Source organism: Sorghum bicolor, chromosome 2 (assembly GCF_000003195.3).
Source record: "Sorghum bicolor cultivar BTx623 chromosome 2, Sorghum_bicolor_NCBIv3, whole genome shotgun sequence".
NCBI lineage: Eukaryota > Viridiplantae > Streptophyta > Magnoliopsida > Poales > Poaceae > Sorghum > Sorghum bicolor.
In genome coordinates, this window is record NC_012871.2 from 4,736,268 (window position 1) to 4,761,010 (window position 24,743).

The 24,743-nt window shown below is 44.0% G+C and overlaps 4 protein-coding genes across 4 annotated transcripts; 3 read left to right on the forward strand and 1 right to left on the reverse strand.

The window, feature by feature from the left end:
- Positions 3,359–4,786, forward strand: LOC8060723 (non-specific lipid transfer protein GPI-anchored 2). Its single transcript, XM_002459365.2, has 3 exons — positions 3,359–3,814; positions 3,928–4,005; positions 4,332–4,786. The coding sequence occupies exons 1-3, from the start codon at positions 3,442–3,444 to the stop codon at positions 4,535–4,537; spliced, it is 657 nt and encodes a 218-aa protein (XP_002459410.1). The 5' UTR covers positions 3,359–3,441; the 3' UTR covers positions 4,538–4,786.
- Positions 4,972–10,796, reverse strand: LOC8060724 (protein FATTY ACID EXPORT 1, chloroplastic). The gene is made up of 6 exons (XM_002461483.2): positions 10,450–10,796; positions 6,667–6,889; positions 6,187–6,354; positions 5,919–5,965; positions 5,801–5,841; positions 4,972–5,670 (listed from the first exon to the last, which is right to left on the reverse strand). Exons 1-6 carry the CDS (start codon positions 10,645–10,647, stop codon positions 5,589–5,591), a joined length of 759 nt encoding a protein of 252 aa, XP_002461528.1. The 5' UTR covers positions 10,648–10,796; the 3' UTR covers positions 4,972–5,588.
- LOC8081184 (non-specific lipid transfer protein GPI-anchored 2) lies at positions 11,738–13,031 on the forward strand. Its single transcript, XM_002459366.2, has 2 exons — positions 11,738–12,313; positions 12,538–13,031. The coding sequence occupies exons 1-2, from the start codon at positions 11,935–11,937 to the stop codon at positions 12,792–12,794; spliced, it is 636 nt and encodes a 211-aa protein (XP_002459411.2). The 5' UTR covers positions 11,738–11,934; the 3' UTR covers positions 12,795–13,031.
- LOC8060725 (non-specific lipid-transfer protein 4.3) lies at positions 14,934–15,945 on the forward strand. Its single transcript, XM_002459367.2, has one exon. The coding sequence runs from the start codon at positions 15,194–15,196 to the stop codon at positions 15,734–15,736; it is 543 nt and encodes a 180-aa protein (XP_002459412.1). The 5' UTR covers positions 14,934–15,193; the 3' UTR covers positions 15,737–15,945.

Here is a 24,743-nt window from a genome sequence, read left to right on the forward strand (position 1 = left end):
GGTGGAGGCAGGCCTTGTGTGACTCGAGCAGATGAGAGAGTTTGAAACTGACTGTCGTTACTGTTTCTGTACCTGTGATAATGGAGCAGAACCTTTCGATACAGAAGACCTTGTTGTGCTCAGCGGCGTCGAGGTGCTTCCCGCCGGCGACGACGACGGAGGAGGGCCGAGGATGGTGAAGCATAAGTCCAAACGTTACAGTTTGACCGGCGACGCTGACGAAATCAAGTGGGTTCTCTGAACAATCCAGGTGTCTGGTTTCGAGTCTGAAGTCTGAACAGTCAGTAATGCGTTAGCTTCAAGTCTTTACAGTTAGTAATAATAATACAATGTGATCGTCTGGGAATCGAATTGTGTCGTTGTTTACCTGTAGATAAAAATTATGGATTGTCGCTTGTGAGTTGTCCTTTTAATTGTATACTAGTAGCTGATTGTGCAAGGTTATTGCCTGAAACTTCTAAAAATTTAGATACAAGATTCCACATATTCAAGCTATACAAGACAGGATTTCAGTGAACTAAACGATGTGAATATATTTTCAGGTTCAGTAGTACTTGTCCAAAAGTTACATTCCAGATTTCCTCGTCCCAAGCCAAACTGACACGATCATGCAGTTCTCTGTCTGTTGGTGCACGGATTAGGATGATTGACTTTATCAATCTTAACATTTATTGGTTCATCTTTTTAATACAGCGTGAGTGTGTGCATTCATAAATGTAAGGTGCGTGCATGTATCTGATCGTCTTAAGATAAAGAGTGAAGAATCATTTGTGAAACAACTGTTGAAGTGTAGGAACAATAGAGAGTAAAAAACAAGAGTGAAGTTTTAACTTTATTAATGAACAGTGTACATATTTATATATAGAAGTTGTATCGGGCAGTTCCAAAGACTCGTGGGAGAGCCCCGCTCCCAGGATCCCACGCTAATTATTTTTAGGGGCCGAAGGTGACTAGGACGTGACACTTTCGATATGATCTTTGATTATAAGGTAAGTTTATTTCTATATTGTATAGTGATTTTTAGTACAATTCATTTGATTTCACATAAACATGTCATTATTTGCTTATATGTATGAATGTGTCTCAAAGTGCAAGGTCGTCGAAGCAGAATTTTCAGTTCACTAGCGACCCGACAACACTTCATTGGGAATGTCATAGCTCCTTTGTCCGGAGTGAGTTTGAGGTCCATGCACACTTGATGAAAATATTATTTGATAAGCTTTCAAATGGATCTGGTTTGACCTCAGTATCATATTGGCAAGGCCTCCAAATCATTGAGACATGTTGTCGTGGTTTCTGCCGAGAGCTACGTCAACATCATAAGATTCTTATTTACCCTTGAGATCTTGGTCTAAGTTAGAGCACGCTCCAAAGAGATGGAAAACACTCAATGGAAGCCCTTGGACATTCTCTTCCTTGCCACCACCTTAGGGGGTCACTAAGATTGTCTAAGCCAAGTTGGAGGCCTAATCTAAGTCAAGTTCGAGTTCATCTTAGGCTTTAGGAGCAGCGTGTAGTAAAACGGACGCTCAGGTTGCATGCAGACTCCATTTTTTATGGTCCACATATGGATGGAAATCTAATTTCATAAGCTAACTAATGACTTTAGTTTGAGGTCTAAATTCCACCAGAATCAACAGAATTTGTCGAAATAATTTGACGTCTGTCAGGGCGCTACGTCGCCATCTTTTGGGCCATTGGGCTTTGTAACATGTCGGGACACCTTATGGACATGAAGAGAGACCCTTAGACGTCCCTTAGGTTATATAATTAGTAGCCACCACCTACGTTAGGGTTTGAATTTTGCTTTAGATCAATCTATCATCGAACAATCGGTTTGTGAGACCCCAAGTTCGTGTGCTTAATCTTTCATCTACAATTGTCACCTCAATTGAGTTGTGCTTTATCTTGTTTTTTCTTGTGTTCTTTGATTTGTAGCAGGGATTAGCCTTCTTAGCGAGGTCAACCGGACTGTGATACGGTTGATAACCAGAAGAGACATGGTGCTAAGATTGCAAAGTTTGGGTTTTTGTGATCTGAAGCCGGACCAATGTATCGCTCTTCGATCAAATCGATAATTATCTTGAATCTAATGAAAGATCGGGAATCATGTCCCCATCAAAAAGTCTATAGGATTGACCACCAATTATAGGATTCAAATTTTCCGTTCGTTTTGCACAAGTACATCTGCAAGCATGCAACCCCACGACTTCTCGTCTCATGCGCACCACCACACACATCACACGCACTAATATTTCAACTTGTAGTTAATTTTAAATGGAAAAAATTTTCAACAATAAAGTTTTAGATCTTATCGAGAATTGTAATTTTAATATACAATATGTTCCCATTCAAGATCATTTAAAAAAAATCAAAAAATTAAAATTCAAAATCTAAAGAACTTAATATAACTATCTAGGCCCCTAAACTATTTCAAATAAAAATTTTATCAACTATAAAATCTTGTTAAGCTCGACAATTCTGATATAAATCAACCAACTTCTTTTGGAAAAAAAAAGTTACGAAATTATTTATACTCCAACTGCAGCCATATTTCAGAGGGGAAGTCAACCGCAAGCCCATAGATCACTTATTTTCAGCGCGGTTGCTATAAGCAACTGTCCTGGTTTTTTTTTATAACTAGGGTGGTTCTCTTAGGCCATCCATCCTGAAAATAGATATATATAGTTTACTTAACGGAACACTCCCTTAAAAATGTATTTTCAGTTACGGTTTGTAAGCTAGAGTGTTGACGTCCTCACAACGCTAGTTAAAATTTGTTTGCTAAGTAAATTGTTCTTGAATAAAATATGCCATATGTAAAAGCCATTTATTTATATAGTAGTGCGCACTACAGACAAAACGTGTGCAAAGATTTTGAAAGAGGTAATATAGTTAGACCTAATGCAAGAATATTGTACATAATAATGTTGCCCATCAATTGGTAGATGAAGATGACTATAGGTAGGTGTAGAATTAACATATTAGCCCATGCTGCATGGATGTTAACGTTGACACTCGAAAGAAAGTCAATATATGTTCTAACAGGTGTCTTCCTAAGAAGACGAATGAAATCCCTTAGCCAGCTTGTTTTTTCGTGAGGGAAACCAATTTGGTGACGAACCCTTCCTACCTAATAAGCTCACTTTTGACCAATGCAAGAGAATATAAAGATTAGTTACGGTAGTTATGCTACCATGACTAACTTTCTGACGAACCAACGCAAACAACACCTCACAAGTCACAACCACATTCCACTCATGCGTCATGCACCCAATCAATCCTCTTTTTATCACTAGCTACCTGTATATGTGTGTATATATATATAAACACGAGCGAGCACATCTGCAACGACGCATTATCGCATCAGCCAGCAAAAAACTAGCTAGAGCTCTGTGTCATCGTGCACGAAAGCACAGAAGAAACAGAAAAATACGGTCGATGGGCATGACAACGACGACGACGACGAGGCTGATGCTCACCTTGGCCGCGGCGGCGGCGATGCTGCAGCTGCTGGCCTCGGCGCCGGCGCCGGCGTCCGGGCAGCCCGGCCCCGGCGTCGTCGTGGGCGCGGTGTCGTGCACGACGTCGCTGGTCACCAGCTTCACGCCGTGCCTCAACTTCATCACCAACGGCAGCGCGTCCCCGACCGACGACTGCTGCCGGTCCCTGGGCGCGCTGACGAAGGCGAGCGCCGGCTGCGCCTGCCTCATCCTCACCGGCAGCGTGCCCCTCGGCGTGCCCGTCAACCGGACGCTCGCCGTCACGCTGCCCAGGGCGTGCAACTCCACCTCTCTCCAGCTGCAATGCCGAGGTGATCCATCCAGCTGATGAGCATGCATTCACTGACTTAGCTATAGCTACTGTCGTCCATTGCAGCTAGCATTGCTAAAGTATCAACCCCTGTGATGATGATCTTGCTTGCAGACGCGTCGTCAGCTCAGAGCCCAGCTCCAGGCCCCGTCGCAGATGCGCCTGCGCCCTCCATGCCCATGGCCCCGTTGCGTAAGAACCTACTCACTCCGTCGTTTTCGCTTCTCGAAAAACAAGACTGAAATATATATTAAAAAATTAATATTTATAATATAAAATTAGTATCACTCGATAGATTTTAAATCTAGTTTTCTTAATAAATTTATTTAGAGATAGAAGTATTGCATATATTTTCTATAAATTGAGTTAAAATTGTTGGTGCGCAAAACATGACGACTAATATTAAGGGATAACTACCTTGTCAGAACTTTTGCAGTGACATGGTTAGAGTTTTTTCTTTAATTTCTAGAAATGTTACTGATGAATGCGTGCATGGTGGTTTCCTTGAAACTGGGCAGCACCAGTGACGGCGGCAGCGCCGGAGCCTGAAGCGCCGGCGACAGCTCCACCTGCGGAACCCACGGCCACGGCGACGCCACCGATCAGCCAGGTACAGACGAAGCCGGCGGTTGTGCCCAGCGCCGCCGGGAGAGCAAGCTCGGACGTGCCAGCGACGGCTAGGTTTGGACTGCTGCTTGCAATTGGAGCTGCGCTGATGGCCTGATTTGTGAACGAATATTTATGTGATATATCCGTCCTTAGCAGTGGTTAGCTAAATAACTGAGCACTGGGGAGTGTCTTGGTGAATTTTATTAGTTGAGTATGTATTATTTGTTTGTTTGTAAATTGATGGTGTTCTGAATTGGTAGTACCTGTATTTTGTCACATTTTTTCACGTTGTTTGAGCCTTTGATCATCAGGACTTGAAGAGAATAATGTACTATGTACTGTTATGGTGGAACTTTTTTTTTTATTGCCTTCATCAATTAATATTTTTAGTCCATGTGATACATGGGTTACTAGTCGGAGGCTGAAAACACCGACACTAATGGATGTTTATCAAAAACCGGGTTAAAACAACAACAATCTACCTTAACCTAGGCATCACAGCTAACCACACCCCCAACATAAGTGTGAAGAAGATGTGGCGCAACCACGAATTAGAACACACCCTAGCTCAAGGGTGAAGTTGTAGCATTACCACAAATAACAACAATAACAAGCCCCAGCAAATGAGGCATAACCAGTTACAGCAACAGAAGACAAAGACACGACATTAGACCATTCTAATATACCATTATGGTATCGCCTTGCAATTCACTAGCCACAACAGCTTCTTTGACCACGCCTTCAAAGAGGGATATGACGTCAGGGATGTCGCAGCCTGTTCGCTTCAGCCCAGCCATTCAGCCGTGTTTTTCTCTCACAATCAATCAGCCAACAGTACTTTCTGCCATGGCTTATCAGCCAAACGGCTGCCGGCCAAAGTAAGCAAGGCAAGGCTTTTGCCCAAAGTCCTATGCCACGAAGCAATAACCTGGGACAACCCTATTTACCACCATGGTCCAATCCAGCACCAAAAAATGGGATGGCACCAAACCATCCTTTATTGATGTAGGAAACAACAGTTATGCAGGATAGAGGGAAATCTTATCTCCTCAGTCTTTTACTAAGTATATCAGAGCCTATAACACAACTTTTGTGTGCAGTATTCACCAGCAGAGAAAGATATAGTACAATTATGAGAAGCTTCGGTGAATGTCTTCAAGATCAGATCAAGCAGCAGCCTTTGCCTTCTTAGGAGGTGGATTCCCTCCAGCAAGAACAACATAGGAGTAGAAGCATATCATTGCAGCACTGGTAAAATAAGAGATTGTCAGAAGGGCAGTGCGGGATGATATGAGAAATGGCATATTAACATAACATAATTTAGACAAAGATGAGAGTAGTGGATTTCCAAAAAAAAGAAAATAAAATAAAGGAGTACCTCAGCGCAACATAGAAGCCCCACGGAAGCAGCTTCCTAGTCTGTAATGGAAGAGTAAGATTGATCAGAAAGCTAGTCCAAGTGGGGTCCTTGATAAACAAATTACAGTCTGACTTACAGTGGTGTATGCCTGGCTGTGCTTCCAGGCTACCGCAGCGGCAATGCCTGCAAATAATGTGCATAGCATATTAATTAGTAGGTTTCCACATGCAGAACCTCAATTCAGCTTATGACAGTGGGTTAGCAGGACCAAATATTAACAGACACTATAATATTGCCTGCTCAGAATGCATTTAAGGAGATCTAGAGAATGTCAACTTGCATCGAAACGCTTAGCCTGATTCAACAAAATCTGCTAAGATTATATGTTGCAGAAAATAAACTACCTGCTTGCGCCAGTATGAACGGTAAACTGGACTTTCCACTCCTCCAGACGTTAAGGCTAAGTACAGCCAGAGCCAATATAGCAAGGCCAGGTGCAACACCAAAAGTAAGACTTGCAGGGCTCCTCCAAAATAGATATCCAATAAGGCCCATGGAGAATAAAAATCCACCTGAACAAGAAAATTTGTATTTTTAGAATTTTTCCTAATATTTTAGAGACAATATTGAATGGATAGCATAGTATTGGAGAAATTAAGAAGCTCTCAAAAAGGTTGTGATATATAAATGTTTCCCGATTAGATCTAATGGTAAAATGTTTAGAAGCTCCCTAAACCCCTATTTAAAGATTTATTCAGGGGTGCGGAAAGAAAGAAGAAATAGAAACAAACCATGCTGCTATATCAGTAATACTGAAGCAATAAGCAACTTCTACTTAAAGGTATTCACCCAAAAAACTGCTAGCTACAAAGCTGAAATCATACCAAAAGGTATCCCTAGGCAAAAGTCGTGTATCTTTGCACACTTCTGTTGAGGAGCAGCCTCCTGCACTGTATATTCATTAGCAGGTGCTACAATGGCTGGCTCTTCAGTTTTGCCACCTGTTTGCTCCGAGGTGGCTTCAGTTTCACCACCTGTTTGCTCCGAGGTGGCAACAGAATCAACAGGAGTGGTATAGTCTGCCTTCGTGCACATTCTAGTCCACGGCTGCAGGGCAATACAGCAATGACATGAGAGGAAATATTAACCTGAGATTAGGAGTACAAGAGGAAGAACATAAGAGTAGGTAAACATGCCAGATCTTTTTGCTACGACAAATATGCTTCTACAAAAAGGAAGAGAATTAAGCTATTTGAATTGAAGCTACAGCACATATTCATAATCACAAAAATATATTCATGGAGTTCAACAAAGCCTGTTTTCATGACAAATGCGCCCTTTTCGCTTTTATTATATGATGACAGACACTGGCACCTAAAAATTTTGATAAAATTCCAAGCATGAAGTGCATGAGATCTAACATTTGGCTTAGCTTCGAACTCATATAATCGATGTTAGCTTCACTAAGCGCCTAGCTTCAACCCAAAAGATCCAATACTCAAAGCCCTTCTGGTAGTTAGGCTAAAGCAGTGTTTTGCAAAGAGAATATTGGGGTTTAAGCACCATCCAATAACATGATCAAACAACATATTTGAACATCTGTAAATCTGTTTATAGCAAATGCAAAGAAGCTTTAATAGGTATTAAGGCCACTCATGACAACAGTTGAAAAGCTCAGATTCTAAAACTTAACTTCAGTAATGTAATACACACCAGAAATACACTCTTAGGTATTAATCAAAATTATTCAGCACCATAGGCACATGTTCATTTAAGAAACGGAGCAAACAAATGGTAAGGCCATGATGATAGACAAAACTGTGGTTCCCTAAACTCAGACCACCAAATAAGCATTGTTGTTCTTTTAGACTTTGAAATCCAGCTGAAGAATATCATATAGATAACACAGATAAACAGAGCAAACAAACGACACATGACAATTCTGAATACTCTTACTTCGGCCTAGATAAGCTGAATAAAATAAAGAGCACACTTGTACAAAAAAATGATTGGTCTCTATAGGATTCAGACAAAACACATGCTACTAAAGTAACTTCAACCACAAGCAATCATGTATAGTTGATGTTTAGAATAGATAACACAGTATAGTGGAAACAATACATTACAAAATTCAAATTTAAAGAACAAAGGCCACAAAAATTGCACATGAATACAGCTAGCTCTGAACAAACAACACAGAAAATATTCAGTAACTAAACCCACAATTATACCTGAGTAATTCTAGTGATATCACTGAAAACATGAGACAAGGACACTACTGCATACAGGAAGAGCTCTTATAGCAGTCCAGTAGATTGTATTGGCACAGGGACAGAAGTTTTGACAAGTTCAAGTTGAACCTACAGACTCACTTTCAGTTGAAAGTTTGTCCTTTAATATTCACAGCAAGTTGAAAGGTTTCTCTTTCTTGTGAGTGGATGCACACAAAAAATTGGAGATAAAACAGAACAACTTTACAAGTTGACATGGTAAATCAGGATAAATCAAGGCTGGGCAACCCCTCCTGCAAAAGACAAGGAATGTGTCCCCTGGGAACTTTCGCAGTAATAAACATGGATTCACAATGCTCCACGACATTGGCTTCATAGCTTCCAAAGCAGCCTTGGCAACAATGGGAGTGACAGTGGAGAACTGTGGCAATGTTGAAGCCATCAAAAATAGCTGCACTTAACAAAACTGGGGTAACAATTTCAAAATTTTATCTGTTTAAGGGTTCGCTAAGTGAAACTATTGATAGAATGTTTGAATTTATTATTCTTTTCTAAAACTCACGAAACCTATACTAGTGTTATTCCCTGTCACATTCTATGAATCTATGCCAATCATGGTTTTTAAGACGGTAAGGGGAGACATGCCGAGCCACCCCTTCGAGTCGCCTAGGTGATCATAAGGCGAGGCACGGAGGCGCCATATGATTTATAAGAAACTTCAAAACAGCAGCATGGAAGGAGAAAAAGAAAAAGGAAAGAAGAAGTACAAGGCAAAAAAAAGGTCCTGCCCACCAGCCAGGCAATGTATCTTCTGGCAAGTTATGTGACCTACTTGCGGTCCTCCCAACCATCGTGAAGCGTCCAGCGCCACCACTACCCCTTCCACAGTGCTTCTGGTCTCCCTCCTGATCCTGTTCTCCCTACCTCCTCCCCTCCCCTTCCTCACTGTTGATGCCACCCCCTTAAAGATCCCCTCTGCAAGAGCAGCTGGCCTGCTGCTGCACCTTCGAGAGCCCCTCTCAGATCTCCAACGTCATAGAAGTTGGCTAATGAAGAAAGCTGCGATGGCTACAGGAGCTGGATCCAATGAACATGGGAGCAGAGACGGGTGCTTGGCCTAGTCTGGTCCTCCTCCAGTTCTTCCTCCCTCTTGGCCTCTTCTCCCACCCCTGCTAGCATTTTGCTGATTTTGGTGGTGCGACGAGGATGCCCAGATTTTTTTTTAGCACCTGGACACCTAGGCAACAACTAGGCGATGCCTTCATGATGCCAATTTTCAACAAGTCAATCTGGTGCATTCTCTACCACTAGATCTGCCTACTCCCCATATCACTCTGAAGACTGGGTTAGTATATAAAATTTTCCTAAAGCATTCTCCTAGACTCACTCGATTGCAAAACCCTTGTTTATTTAACTCAACACTCCTGATTCTAGCAACCCAGAACAAGCAATTAATCATGAACATTTCTAAAATCAAGATCCAGCCAGGTAGTAGTCTAGTAGAGGTAGCTAAAAAACTGAAACAGGAAATTCACCTTGTATGTGGCACCAGTGACAAGGATGTCGAACGCTCCACAGCAAAGTGATGCCGGGACAGTACAAGGGACCAGCTGCACGAAGTGGAAGAGCTGAGCACTGGGAGGAGTCTCCGACTCAGGCTTAGATCCTCTGCTTCACGCCACTGGTTCCTTTTGCCATCCCGGCGTCGCTTTGCCAGGATCGTTCAGCACCCTTGCCAGTAGTGCCATGTCCAAGGTGAATTTCCTACTTCAGATTTTTTTTTTAGCTACCTCTACTACCCAACCGGATGTATTTTAGAAATGTGTATGATTCATTGCTTGTTCTGGGTTGCTAGTATCAGGAGACAGAAGGGATGAATTAAAGAAATGCTTTAGGAAATTTTTCTATTACTACCTTAGTCTCTAGAATAATCAGGGAAGTACGAATGACTTGTGTTGAAAATTGGCATAGAATTGGACATGAGTTTTATAAAAGAATCATAAATTAGAACTTTCTATCAGTATTTTTCGCTTAATAAAATTTTGTAAGTGCAGGTAATTTTGATGGGTTTCAACATTGCAAAAGCTCTGCACCTGTCACTCCCATTGTTGTCAAGGCTGCTTTAAAAGTAGAGGTGCCAAAAGTTAATTCCCGTCGGGGAACGCTTTCCCATCCCCGTCCCCGCGGGGTAAGCCTGGCGCCGTGCTCGTCCCCGCGAACATTCCCCCGTCCCCGTCCCCGCGCGGGGTCCCCGAGCCCGTCTTGCCGCTGCTATCTACCGCGGCTCCGCCTCCTCCACAGCTACCTAACCTACCTTGCAAGTCGCGCCACACCGTCGTCGCCGTCGCCGTCGCCAGATTCAAGCTTTCCATGGCTGGGAGATACAGTAGAGATACCCCGAGCTGGTGCTGGTCTGGGTTCGTTGACTGGACTGACCTTTGAATCTGAGGACGAACTCCGCGACGAGGACAGCCATCGCGGTTCAAGGCCGCCGCATCGAAGTTTCCCACCTGGGATCCTGGATCTCGTCGCGGCTCGGTGGAAGGAAATGCGCGGACTTTGATCTCGGGCTCCTCCTGCCTCCTGGGGCAGCGGCCGCCGCCAAGCCTCAGGCGGCAGATGGGTGCGCAGCATCGGCGGCAGATTGGTAGGTGCGCAGTAGCTGGCAACTCCGGTGCCTCGGCGGCGTCTACGCAGACTTTGTGGCGGGCGGGCGGCGTGTGAAGACTGAGGACGGAGAAGCGGCGACTGGGAGAGAAGGAAAGGAACGGGTGTGAGGTGTCTGTCTTGGGAAGAAAGAAAAAGTACACGGTTGACTCGGCAGCACTTCCACTGTGGGCTCAAAGTAATGCTGGGCCTTATGTTCTCGGGCCCAACGGGCACCCGTAGGGGCAAAATCCTTCAAAAATCTCGTGACTGACTTATGGGGGCCTTCTCTTGGATAAAAGCAATTACTACTTTGTTGAGATTAAAACAATTACTACTATTTTTCTTTTAACCTGGTTTGTAATTTTTTGAAAATAATTCATAGGGACGATCCTGTATCCAATTGCTCCTGTAAAATTAATTTACAGGCGGATGAAAACAATAGTCTCAGTAACTTTTATTGCTTCTTTTTTTAAAAAAAAAAGTTATATGAAAAGTGTCGTTTAATTATATTAATAACTAGGCCTTGTTTAGATGCGAAAAGATTTTGGATTTCGCTACCGTAGCACTTTCGTTTGTTTGTGACAAATATTGTCCAATCATGGACTAACTAGGATAAAAAGATTCGTTTCGCGATTTTACAGTTAAACTGTGCAATTAATTTTTATTTTCATCTATATTTAATGCTTCATGCATGTGTCGAAAGATTCGATGTGACAGTAAACCTTAAAAAAAAATTGGTTTTTTGGATGAACTAAACAAAGCCCTAGTGTAAATATGACGAGGGGGCGAACAGCACCCGTTTGCTTCAGCAGTTGAGCCATGCGGCCATGCCACACGGGACGCCACGACTGGTCAAATTCAGTGTCCGTCAATCGTCACACGTGCCTTCCGTCTTCCCGGCAGATGGATGTGACGGTTACGAACCCTGCCTACCCGGACCGTCTCTCGTGTCACAATCAACTAGAGAATGGTGGAGATTAGCTGAGGTAGTTATGCTACCATAACCGATTCCGTAACTACCAGCAACACGATAAGACGCCGGGATCATCTCGATGCAACCATGCATCGCTTTAAATGCAAAGCACTTTTGCAACGACGACGCATAGCGAGAGCGAGCGACACCGCGCAACGAACTGCAACTCTGCATTCTTCTGCAAGCAGCAACACGATCGGTCGACGACACGACTGGTGCCGGCCGTCGTCACAGGGGTGGCGTGAGAATTGAATTTGAAGCAGCCCGGCCGTCTTAGCTAGAAGCAGCAGCAGCAGCAGATGGATCGATCATCGATGGGGCTGATGAGCCTGATGGCGACGATCACGCTGCTGGCGACGGCGGCGGTGCCGCTGGCGTCGGGGCAGCAGCAGCCGGCGGGGGCGGCGTCGTGCACGGCGTCGCTGCTCACCAGCTTCACCCCGTGCTTCAGCTTCCTGACCAGCAGCGGCGGCGGCAGCAACGGGTCCGCGCCGCCGACTCGGGAATGCTGCCGGTCGCTGGCGGCGCTGGTGAACGCCAGCACGGGGTGCGCGTGCCTCGTCCTCACGGGCGCCGTGCCGCTGCCGGCGCTGGGCGGCGGCGTCCCCGTCAACCGCACGCTCGCCGTGTCGCTGCCCAAGGCCTGCGACTCCATGTCCGTCCCACTGCAGTGCCGAGGTACGTCCGTCCTGCATGCCGCCGTACCACCAGTACGCTCTGCACAGACGGTTCGTAAATCATTTCCATAGGTGTTTCTTAGAACCGACATGGCGACATCGCTAAAGACTAGTGGAAATGGATCTTTCCACTGACAGTTAGCTGAGAACTGCCTCGCCTATGCATATCCGTGTCCGAGAGTCCGAGAAGCAGGACGATGCTAACCCGTGATGTTGTGCATGCAGACACGTCGTCGGCTCAGAGCCCGGCTGCAGGCCCCGTCGCAGACACGCCCTCCACGCCCGCGTCGACGACGACGACGCAAGGAGCTCCGGCGCCGCCTACTACCGTGGATCCCACGGCGACGGCACCGGTGAGCCAGGGGCAGACGAGGCAGATGGTGCTGCCCAGCTCTGCCCGGAGAACAACAACCAGCGCCCACGTCGCCGCGGCGCCGGCGCTGGCGCTGCTGCTGCTCGCCGTTGCGGCCGCGCTGGTGTGATCGCGCGCGCGGCGGTGTGTGTGTGACCTAGGTAGCTGCCGCATTGAAAGATTTTAATTGATTTGGTGGAGTGTGTACGTGTTTTTGTGCAGTGGTGTGCTTGATTGTTTGCCCCGAGACTGTGCAGCTAGTGGTTCAAAGATTTGTACTGGCACTGTAGTATATGCATTTGTTTGCGATTGAACGCACTAGTGTATGTGTAAATTTTATATATAGTGCATTCTTTTCAGCTGGCTTTCATGAGCATGTGTTGAATAATTAAACTTTGACGTTGCAGTCTCATCGAGTCTGTTTCATGCGTAGCTTAATTATTTATACAAAGCACGACGCACACGACTTTTTGGAGCCAACTTGTGCCGTGTGCATGCAAGGCCCTAAGGGCATCTCCATTGTATAAATCGATTTTACTCTGCTTAAACAGTATCGTGTCAGAGGGTTTAATGGCTACTATGTGAGCATCGGTTTGTGGTATCATCTTGCACTTAAGAGATGATTTTTTTATGTAGCTTTGGTTCGACTCTTCGGCAGCATCCGCTTTCAAATCTGACACACATGGTTCGGTTGCTGCAGTGTGCTCGGTTCGACTTTTCACTTCCATCAATGTCCATGTCAGCCGGCTGCGTGCCACATAGGCTATTAGCCTATTAGATGCTGACATCAGAAACTTGGACCAGTGGTAGACTGTTGGGTATAGCGTGACAAGTTTTTGGGATGTTGGTATATTTAACTCAAACTAATTTGTAAGGTTCCGGGCAAATGTTTTCTAAGTTTTTTTTTATATATAAATCCAAACTAGCTACATTGTGTACAAAACGTTTCTTCAAAACTAAGCTATGTTTTGTCTTTGAAGTTTGGGAACTCAAGGGAGACGCGGAGCTACTGTAAAGTAGTAGGGCAGTTGAGGAATAGAAAATTGGTAAATGAGCAAATAAAGGAGAGAAAATAATTAATTTTGATTATTGTCCATAGGCCCTATGTTTATTTATGAACTTTTAAAACTTATGTCTTTTAAAATTAGCTCGGGTTAATGGACCCCCGTACCCAAAATTTGCTAATCAGTCGATCAAGGATGGCATTACGCCTAATAATCGACCATATGCTCTGCTGATGCCGTAACCAAAGTGTGGCAGTGAGATCTGAAGCTGAAAACATTCAGAAACGCAGCAACAAAGCAGAGCCTACAGCCTGTGAACTGCTGAACACGCAGAGATGTTGTGAGGTCCGACCTGAACCAGTTCACACACAACAGATGATACACAGGGTGGTTGCATTTGCACACACAACACAAGAACAAAAGCAAATACTTGTACCCAAAGGTATCGTCAGGTAACCGACCTTTCTTAACCACTGCAAAACAACTTTTGACTGACTGACGATGAGCAAGATTAGGGACAGGACAACCGAAACCGACCAGCAGAAAACAAGCAAGGAATGCAGCAAAAGGAGTCTATGCAACACTGCATCCATTTCGCGCGCAGCTTCCCGAATCACCGGTGCCTGCCAATAATTTGTTTTAAAAGCACTAACAGACATGCATTTTTTGTGTGTGTTAGGAGCAGGGCTGATAAAGAAAGCTAATCATCGTTAGCTTTATGAAACATCCAAAGCTCACCAATGATATGCGAGTTCGTTTCAACTTTGGCCTCTCAAATCAGAGGGTACTGTGTTATGCATGTGAGTAGCTCACCCTTTTTTCGTTCTTTAACAAAAGTTGATGACAGGTGTTGTTCCGGGAAAAAGAAAAAGAACTGGTAAAATTCAAAGCACTCGCTCTTCAAGCAACTGATGTCTAGAAGCAACTCTGTCGATTTCAGTCCAGCCGGAAGATCCCGTGTTGTTTGCCAGTCACACCAACCAGTTCTATTCTAGCCGTCAGTGTTGGAAGATGGTCGTTGGCAGTGACACGCCTACGCTGTTGCTTGTGCCTTGCAACACGGCTGCACCTGGTCTGATTTGAATTCTGAATTTACCGATGAAAAATCAGAGTTTCAGACAGCACAAGACAAGACTGCCTGCCTCGCTGAACACCTTTCTGAATTCTGGAATTCTCAAGTGCTGGCTGCTGCATACAGTAGTAGCATAACAACTCCTTCTTTTTTGAAACAATATATAGCATAACAACTCCTGAAGGAAACATATTTTCCTTTGCAGGAGTTGGAAAGTTCAGCTCACCTGCTTAACCAACCCTACCTGTCCTCTTAGTTATAGTTTCTCCAAATCCATTCCACACACCTCCTCAAGAAAACCACCTATAAAACCACTCACAATCTCCAGGTCCACTCAGATCACAATTCACACACCACCACCACCAAGCGGGAGCCACAGAGCCAGGCAGCAAGGCCAAGGCAAGAGCGAGCGAGGAGAAGGAGACCACCAGGCGGCGACCAAGAAAAGGAACGATGGCGGCGAGAGCGGTGGCCACCCTGGCGGCGTCGTCGGCGATGGTGCTGGCGGTCCTGCTACTGGCCGGCGGCGCGTCGGCGCAGTCGTCGCCGTCGAGCCAGTGCACGACGGTGCTGGTGAGCCTGTCGCCGTGCCTGAACTACATCTCCGGGAACGAGTCGAGTGCGCCGGCGACGTGCTGCACGCAGCTGGCCAAAGTGGTGCAGTCGGACCCGCAGTGCCTGTGCGTGGCGCTGAGCGCCGACCCAGCGTCGCTGGGGCTCACCGTCAACCGCACCCGCGCGCTGGGCCTCCCCGACGCCTGCAAGGTCAAGACGCCCGACGTCAGCAACTGCAAGGGCGGCGCTGCCGCCGCCGGAGCACCGGTCACCTCGCCCGGCGGGACGACGACGACGACGACGACACCCGCCACGGGGTCCAAGACGACGCCCACGACGACGTCTGTGCCAGAAACCGCAGCTGCGTCGCCGCGGGGCTCGGCTGGTGTGGTTGCCGGCTTCGTCGTCGCGGCCGTTGTCGTCGCCGGCTTCGCCGTGTGATGATCGGATGCTAGCTTCTCGGTACTGTTGGTTGGTGTGTAGGAATTGCAGCGGATTTTGTGTTGTTTCATTGGTGGCGCCTCGGCTCGATCGATCAGCCTTTTGCCCATTCGTGATTTGTTCTTCGCTTGAGAGAGCTTATTCATCGATCGACTTGATTGCTCACTGAATTCGTGCTGAATAAAGATATGCCTGTCTCGATTTTTTTATCTTTGTTGCTTTTCAGTTGGTCATGGAAAATTTTATGCTACTCCTAATAAATCATTAAGAGTAGTTAGCTTTTCTGATCTACTAGTTTCTAATTCCTCTCTAGTGACCTCCCGTGAACAGGATTGAAAAGACAACAAATAAAATGCTCCGGTTGTTTAACTAGGTTTGTCTATGACCTTGAAAGGATGTGTCTTGTTTTATCCATTGGTACGTCAAGAGTAATTTCTGTAATATTTGCATTCTCTACATACAATATGATTTAAAATAACGGACTAAGATATTTAGTGATACTATGCTCCAAGAGATACAAAAAACTATAGCGGACACTATTTTGTTTTTGTAGTTTTCATAAACAAAAATAAAATTGTGAATTAGTTATGCGTAGAAACATGTAAATAAGAAAGAATTCTAAACAATGTAATAAAAAACATGTACTGTACTATACAAGAAAATGTCTTTAAGTTTCTCAAAAAACATGTTTTTTAAGTCTATTATTTAACATTCATTAAATCAATAAACAGTCATGCCTAAGATCAACATTGAAAAAATCAATAATAATTTAACTACACCATTTGTGGTTTTTGGATCTGGTTTGCACCAAAAAAAATTGGACCGACACTTGTTCTTCTTTTTCATCGGCTAATATAAATAACGGCAAAGTTTTTGCCATCCTTTGTAAAAAGTAATAATTTAACTACACCATTTGTTAAGTGAAGAACATAAGGGGAGGCATACATTGTAATCATCTAAAGCAAGCAATCCTTATTTGTCTTAGGGCCTGTTTGGATCCACCTAGTTAGCAGCTGAAACTAATACTAGTGAATCCAAATGGATCTGCTAATAGAGACCAACAAACTATTAGCTAGGAGGCTGCAATTACTCGCTCCATAGCCTGTTTGGATCCGCTCGTTCCATTAGCATGCAATTCCTCACTGCATTGCAAAGACCATGAGTTTAAGCGTTTACATTGTTCATCACATCCACATCAGAAAAACTCAACAGCATTGACGGGCTCCAACAGCTCTTCACAGATAGCAGATGAAAAGAAAACAACAGACTGCATGTTCCATGCTTCACGCATCCCAGCAAAACTAATTCATTTCTTCTCCAGCTTTGCTTTCTCCAGATCATCCGCCAAAAAGAGCTCTTTGCTTCCTCATGCAAGCCGCTTGGCGGATCCAGGATGGGGACAAAAGGTGGGCTAAATAGTGAACATATAGGATTAAAGCTAGAGATTAATAAGAATTTAAGACTAATTAACACTAATGTAATGGACAAATCAGACTCATAGGGGTGCTGGAGCTACTAAGAGGGCAGCAGCACAAAAACTGTTAGCTACTAAGAACTTTTTATTGCTTATAGCCACATTGTACCTATAGAAATAAAATCAGTACCAACGTAAAGCTATAACAACTCTACCTAAAAGTCTAAAACCTCAGAAATGAAACTCCGGAGTAGTTAATTACTTTGGATTCAGTATACCGTACGGAAAGCTATAACGGGCCATCTAGAACAGTAGAACTACTAATTCTTAGTTACTTTGGAAGTTGGAACATATATTAACATATAGTAGATAGATTTCTGAGGGAGCAGTAGGTACGAATCAGTAATCATGCCCGAGTTGTGATGAGAAATCTCAATTTGCATGCCCCTCAAGATTTAGGACTTAATTCGTCTACCTTTCAAAAAAATAGGACTGAACATGCGAATTACTTCAAGATTTAGGATTTCAGGCATTTTCAGTCATTTATATTTTTTTTGAAACGTTTTCACCTCTCCCTGGCACCTAAAATGACCAAAGTGCCCCTTGCATCTAAAACATCTCCCTGGTTCCTTCGTACGCTACTTTTCTCTTCGATCCGTCGCGGCCGCAACTCCCAGTCGCGCAAGCGCGACGCTTGCCGTCCGCCGGACCTTCGCTGGTGCTCCATCGCCGGCCAGCGCCCTCCGGTCCTCCACCGCCCTCTCTCTCCGCCGCCCTCCTCCTCTCCTCTTGCCCTCCAGTCCGCCGCCATCCCCATCCGCCGGCCTGCCCTGCGCTCAAGCTGCAGCAAGCTAGGGTTTCGGCTGGACCCTAAGAGGAGGCTCGGCAGTTGGGCCAGGCAAAGTGCTTGCGCACACGGGTCTCGGACACCACGTCGACGCGGCTCTTGGCGTGGTGCAGCGCCTGCAGCATCACCAGCAGCGCCAACCGCTCTTGTAGCTGAACCCGTGCGGCTTGTTCATGTGAATGGCGATGTCCGTGGTACGGGCAACCTTCTTGATTAGATGTAAGGGGCACTCTAGTCATTTTAGGTGCCAGGGAGAGGTGAAAACATTTCAGAAAAAATAGAAATAACTGAAAATGTCTGAAATCCTAAATCTTGAAGCAATTCGCATGTTCAGTCCTATTTTTTGAAAGGCAAACGAACTGAGTCCTAAATCTTTAGAGGCATGCGAATTGAGTCATAAATATTGAAATTTCTCGGTTGTGATACATTCCAGCTAGCTCGCGTCTTTTATATACGTAGCCTAGACTATTTTGGAGCAGTTCCACCAAACACAATGCAATGGACGATCTGACACGGAAAAGGTTTCATCATCAGAAAATAAAAAGAGCCGGACCGGAGAAAAAGAATCCAATATGTCTAAAAGAAATTCGTCACGAGCCACCAAAAAGATCGTAATTTTCGGTGAGCCACCGACAAAGTTTAGCGAATTTTAGTACCACTATTCTAAAAATTTTTTTGCCCTCTATGCCATTGCCGTTAGATTGGACTAACTTTGTCAAACAATAGAGGGTGAAAAGTTAAAAATACCTTTAAATCTAAATATATCATTATTTTTTTAGTATTTTAATGAACTCAAATGAAAAAAAAATCAAAAATAGAAAGTTAGATATCTCATCGAGATCTATAATTTTTATATAAAAACTATCTTTATTTAATTAAAAAATCATGATTTAATATAATTAATATGATTTGCTAGTTTTCATATAAACTATTTAGGGAGTAAAAGTGGACTTGAATAGAAGTATAAGCTGGAGAACCGTGCATGATGTGAATGTGGGTAGAATTAGCCACCAACCAGTATTGCACAAACATCATCACATATTTATATGTCTTGTTCGCTTAAGTTTATCAGCCGAATCTATTACTTTCTACCGTAATTTATCAGCCAACAGTATTGCACAAACGTCTCATCACCATCAAACAGTATATTATTGCACATGCACAAACATCATCACCGTCAAAACGGCGATTAGCAAGCAGACGGGACACCGCCGGCCGGCTCAGACCTTCTTGCTCGGCTCGCCGGACTCGCGGAGGACAACGGAGCAGACCACCACGGGATGCCCGCCGACCACGGCGTCTCAATGCATAGTTTCATGGCACAGTTACCAAGACTATAAACTAGGTAACCGAGTCATAAGAGTTTTATGGGGATAAAACTCCTCTCTCATCTGATGAAACTCCTTCATTTAATGACCCTGCCAAGTCAGCAATTTTGCTTATGTGGCACTCTATTTAATGTGTATGACACTCTCATGAAACATGCATTGATACTGGCCTAGCTGCTGATGATTTTCCTTATTTATTTATTAAAATTAAGTGAGCGGCCGATGGATATGATGCCGTGGGCTTTCAAGTTGTTGGGCGTGCAGACCCGCGCGACGGATCGGTTTTTGGGCCTTCAACCGACTCTTGTCCTACACGACGGTCCATAAAGGCTCTCGCAGGCCGTGAAAGTACACTGCAGGCCTGGTTTTAGTTTACGAAAAAGATTTGTTTTTTGATATTACAGCATATTTATAATTATAATAATTAGTATCTAATCATAAACTAATTATTAAACTTAAAAGATTGGTTTTGTAAAATACATACAAACTGTTTGATTAGTTATTTTTTAATTTATATTTATGCTCTATGTATGTGACTAAATATTTAATATGATGAGATGAAAAGTTTTTATGTGGAAACTAAACAGGACTTACATGTTGTCGATGAAGAAATACATTTAATTTCTGCAAGTTATATGAATAATCACTAAAAACTACTTACATCAGCATGATTACTAGTACGTATTTGCTAGACGCTCGACGAACGAATGGGGAAAAATAAAATAAAGAAGAGAAATGGGCCCGGCGAGTGGTAGAGAGAGACTATGTTTAACTACCAAAATTTATTTTCAAGATTCCTCGTCACATCGAATCTTAAGACACATGCATGAAGCATTAAATATAGATAAAAATAAAAACTAATTACATAGTTTATCTGTAAATTACGAGAAGAATCTTTTGACCCTAGTTAGTCTATGATTGGAGAATATTTGCCACAAACAAACAAAAGTGCTACAGTACCGGAAGCCAAAACTTTTTGCAAACTGAACAAGGCATATAGGCCTTGTCTAGTTCACCTAAAAAACAAAAAGTTATCAAGATTACCTGTCATATTGAATCTTTCGGCACATGCATTAAGTATTAAATATAGACGAAAATAAAAACTAATTGTACAGTTTAACTGTAAATTGAGAGGCAAATCTTTTGATCGTAGTTAGTTCATAATTGAATAATATTTTTGACACGAATAAACGAAAGTATTACGGTAGCGAAATCATTTAAAACAGGGCCTAACTGCAGTGGTGCAGTGCACCACGGGCCAAACACACACACACGCATATGCATGCACGGCCTGCCTGCTTCGTCCCCCGTGTCTGTCTCGCGCGCCAGGCATGCATGCCAGCCGTGGACGTACAGTACGTGCGTGCGGCGCGCTGGCAACTGTCTTGTACAGGCGGGGCCACACATCTCTGCTATGCTTAACGACGACGTCGTCGTCGACGGCGCGCGCTCATATCACGTACGTCAACAGTACAGCATGTGCATGCATGGAACGCAACGCAGTAGCTAGCGTATGGAAGTGCCAGCATGCTGCGGCCTGTCTGTACGTCCAGACACTGTCTACAATTAGGCCTTGTTTACAGGGGCGAAGCCACGTTCACGTTGCCTGGTGCACCGGCACCAGGGGGTAAGTAAAAAATTACCACTAACTAGATAAAATTTCACCATACATTGCTACCAAATTGTGTATGTCTCTTTATAAGTGCTCCACCATAAATTTCGAGTTGGCTTCGCCCCTGCTTGTTTAGTTCCAAAATATTTTGCAAAATGGACACCGTAGCTTTTTCATTTGTATTTGACAAATATTGTCCAATCATGGACCAACTCTCGTCAATTCCGACCAAACTGTGCAATTAGTTTTCATTTTTGTCTATATTTAGTACTTCATGCATGTGTCTAAATATTCAATGTGACGAGAAATCTGAAAAATTTTACAAAATTTTTTTGGAACTAAACAAGGCCTTAATTAGGCCACGCGTCAAGAGTCAAGACGTGTCGTCATGATATGATGTACTCCCATAAATAAACGTATTTTTTTATTTCTATAATTCATATTTAATCATTCATCTTATTTATAAGATTTAAATAAACATTATTTATTTATTGCAATTTATTTTATTGTTAGATATATTTTTATAATAATTTATCTATTCTATTATTTGTATAAAAAACTTAAATAAAATAAATGTTTAGAAATGAATTATAATAGTCAAAGAAATATATTTATTTATGGGACGTGGGGAGCAGTACTCCTCCTACTAGTAGCAAGCAACTTGTAGTGCCAGTGCACCGGCGTAGGTCGTGCCGTCAATCGTCGTCTCAAGGCTGAAAATAAAAGGCAGGCAATCAAGGGTATTATTTTCCAGTGGAGTACTGTATGTAACTACGGGTGTGTTTGTTTCGTGTCCTCTACAAACCTGGCTAGTAAAACTAAGTAAATCAGGCTAGCTCAAGTCTGCCTTCAACTAGCTAGAATAGTCTTGTTTGGTTGCATGTATCAACTAAACCTGGCCAACTACTAGATGTGTTTGGCTGTCTGATTTTCATTGCATACAATTACCTCTTCTCTATTCCGGTGAGCTCACCCCCTCTTAGACATTTCATCGAACACCTCGCCTCCTTCCTTGCGCAAAACAAAACCCCGCAATACAAGCACCGGCTTCGTCCCTCCCTCCTCCACTTCGTCTCTCTCTTCCCCAGCTCCGACCGCGGCCAGCCACCCACCGCCACGGGCGAGCTCGAGAGGTTGCGGAATTTGGGTGCTGCTCGTGCTGGGCTTGTGCCGCCTCCTTCCCCAATCCACATCAGAGACACCTGTGACACGGAGTGGACATGGGGGACGGAGGCGCGCGGCGAAGGCGGCATCGGCGGGAGGAGGCGCTCGAGGTGATGATGCGTGAGCGCGCGCGGGGGCTCTGGGACGCTGCTGCCCGTTGCGCTGGTGAGCCCTGTGCTCAAAGTCCGCCTCGTCTTCCAGTCGAGCTCCTCCGCCTCGTCGTCGTCAACCCCCTCCGCCTGCGCGTCAGCCTCTACCTCCATTCCGGCATCGCCCTCCGCAGCCCTCCCAAATGGAGGTGGCCGCCATGTCGCCGTCGCCGAAGCAGTCGCTGGTCCGGCCCCCATCTCCTTCTCGCTCCGCGGCGAGGCCGAGCAGCCTGGCGGCGCTCATCGGACACGCGGCGGGGTGGCGCGGGCCATCGATGCTGGTGCGAGACGACGGCGTTGCAGCTGCAGCAAGAGTCTTGCGGACTGGGCGCACGGCGTCGGGAGGTGACGAGGAAGGCGGCGTCCGGAGGTGACGAGAACGGGAGGAGACGGCTGGCCAGAGCCTGGCTCAGTTGGGAAAACCCGATTTGGGCTTCCAAAGCTTGGCCAGGCTATCTCTGTACGGCTGGTCCAAGTTGGCCATGCCCCAAGCCCTCTTCAACCAACCAAACACATATTTTTTGGCCTAAATCAGCCCTAGCCACATGTAGAGTGCAACCAAACACACTACGCAAACAACGCTAGCTATCGTAGTCGTACGGTAGTGGTAGCGCATGCCGCACGCAACAGACATGCACGCACACCGGCCGACGCCCCTGGAGGCGACGACGCAACGTACAGGTATGGGGTCAACTTTGCCAAAATGACCTACCTATTAAAATACCACTACTTCTTTTTTGCACTAAAAATACCACTACTTTACCTATCCATGACAGAAGAACATTCGAAAAATATAATAATTATTTTTCAGTTTCTATTTATGGGAAAAATGATAATAATGAGTAAATAATGTAATTTCACACCTACACTAATTTTACTTTTTAAAAGTGAGATTTACATTATTTTTGGGATATGCGCATGCAGCTGCGGAATGAATGCGCGCACAGGCGAAAACCTTGCAGGGTGCAGAGGTACCATACGGAGTAGCAGGAGCAGTACGTGCCTGGTACGTGCACCGGCCAGGTGTGGGTACGCATCCATGCATGTTGCGTTGGTGACACCTTCTTGTCGTCGTGGACTGCTTGTCACCTGGCTCGTTGTTGCGTGATTGCGTACGGAGTACTACGTACTACGGACGTACAGGTACGGTAGTACTAATCAGCATGCGCAGGCGCAAGGCAATTGCCGCGGATGCATTGTGTGTGCACGCACGTCGGCGATGCAGTGGTAGATATACGGAGTATTGTATTGATGATTGATGACGGTGAATAATGTTGTACCAATAAAATGTATTGACGTAGTACGTACTCGTCAAGTTCTCTGAGGCCGTTTCCCATCTAAAAAATTTCATACATCTCATTAAATATTTACACACATGCATGTAATATTAAATATATAAATAAAAAAAATAAATTAATTACACAATTTGGTTGAAAAATGTGAGACAAATTTTTTAAAAGTAGTTAGTCTATGATTAGTTTTAAGTGTTATAGTTACTTCCATGTGCTAATAATAAATTAATTATCTTAATAGATTTGTCTTAAAGTTTCCACAGAAGTGTTCGGAAATTTGTGGAAAAAATTTGAAGTACGACCGCCATGCGGCCCATGCAGGCAGCCTTCCCGTCGTTGGTCGGTGTCGTCGTGCTAGGTCCAATCCAACCGTCACGTCGTCTGTCGGTCATCAATCCATTATCGGCTTGTTTAGTTTCAAAAAATTTCAAGATTCCCCATCACATCGAATCTTGCGGCGCATGCATAAAGTATTAAATTTAGACGAAAACAAAAACCAATTACACAGTTTGTCTGTAAATCGCGAGATGGATCTTTTGACCCTAATTAGTTTATGATTGAACAATATTTGCCACAAATAAACGAAAGTGATACAGTACCGAAAACCCAAAATTTTTGCCAACTAAACAAGGCCTAAGTCAATGTGGCCAATTATGGCATGGTCCATAATTATAATTAATTATTTTTAATTTATGCGTAATGCTCCGTGCATATGTTGAAATTTTATTTGAAACAAGAAGGTAATGTGGTTCCGGGTTCCGGATCGACAATTCGACACAGTGCAGACGAGAGTTGACACACCTGACAGACCGTGGCCTTGTTTAGTTCCGAAAGTAAAAAATTATCGGTACTGTAGCATTTTATTTGTTTGTGACAAATATTATGCAATCATAAACTAACTATGATTAAAAAATTAGCCTTAAGTGCTATACTAACTTACATATGCTAATGATATATTAATTATGCTTAATAGATTTGCCTTCCAGTTTCCATTTGAGATATATAATTTATTTTTTTATTAGTAATTTATTTTTCAGATGACATATTAATAACTTATTTTATTATTAAAGATACTTTAATAATAATTTATTTTTTTATAATTTATATAAAATTTTTGAATAAAACGAACGCTCCAAACATCAATCGCTTTTTCGGACGGAGGGAGTAATGTTTTTGTCGAAAAAATTTGAAGTACCACCGC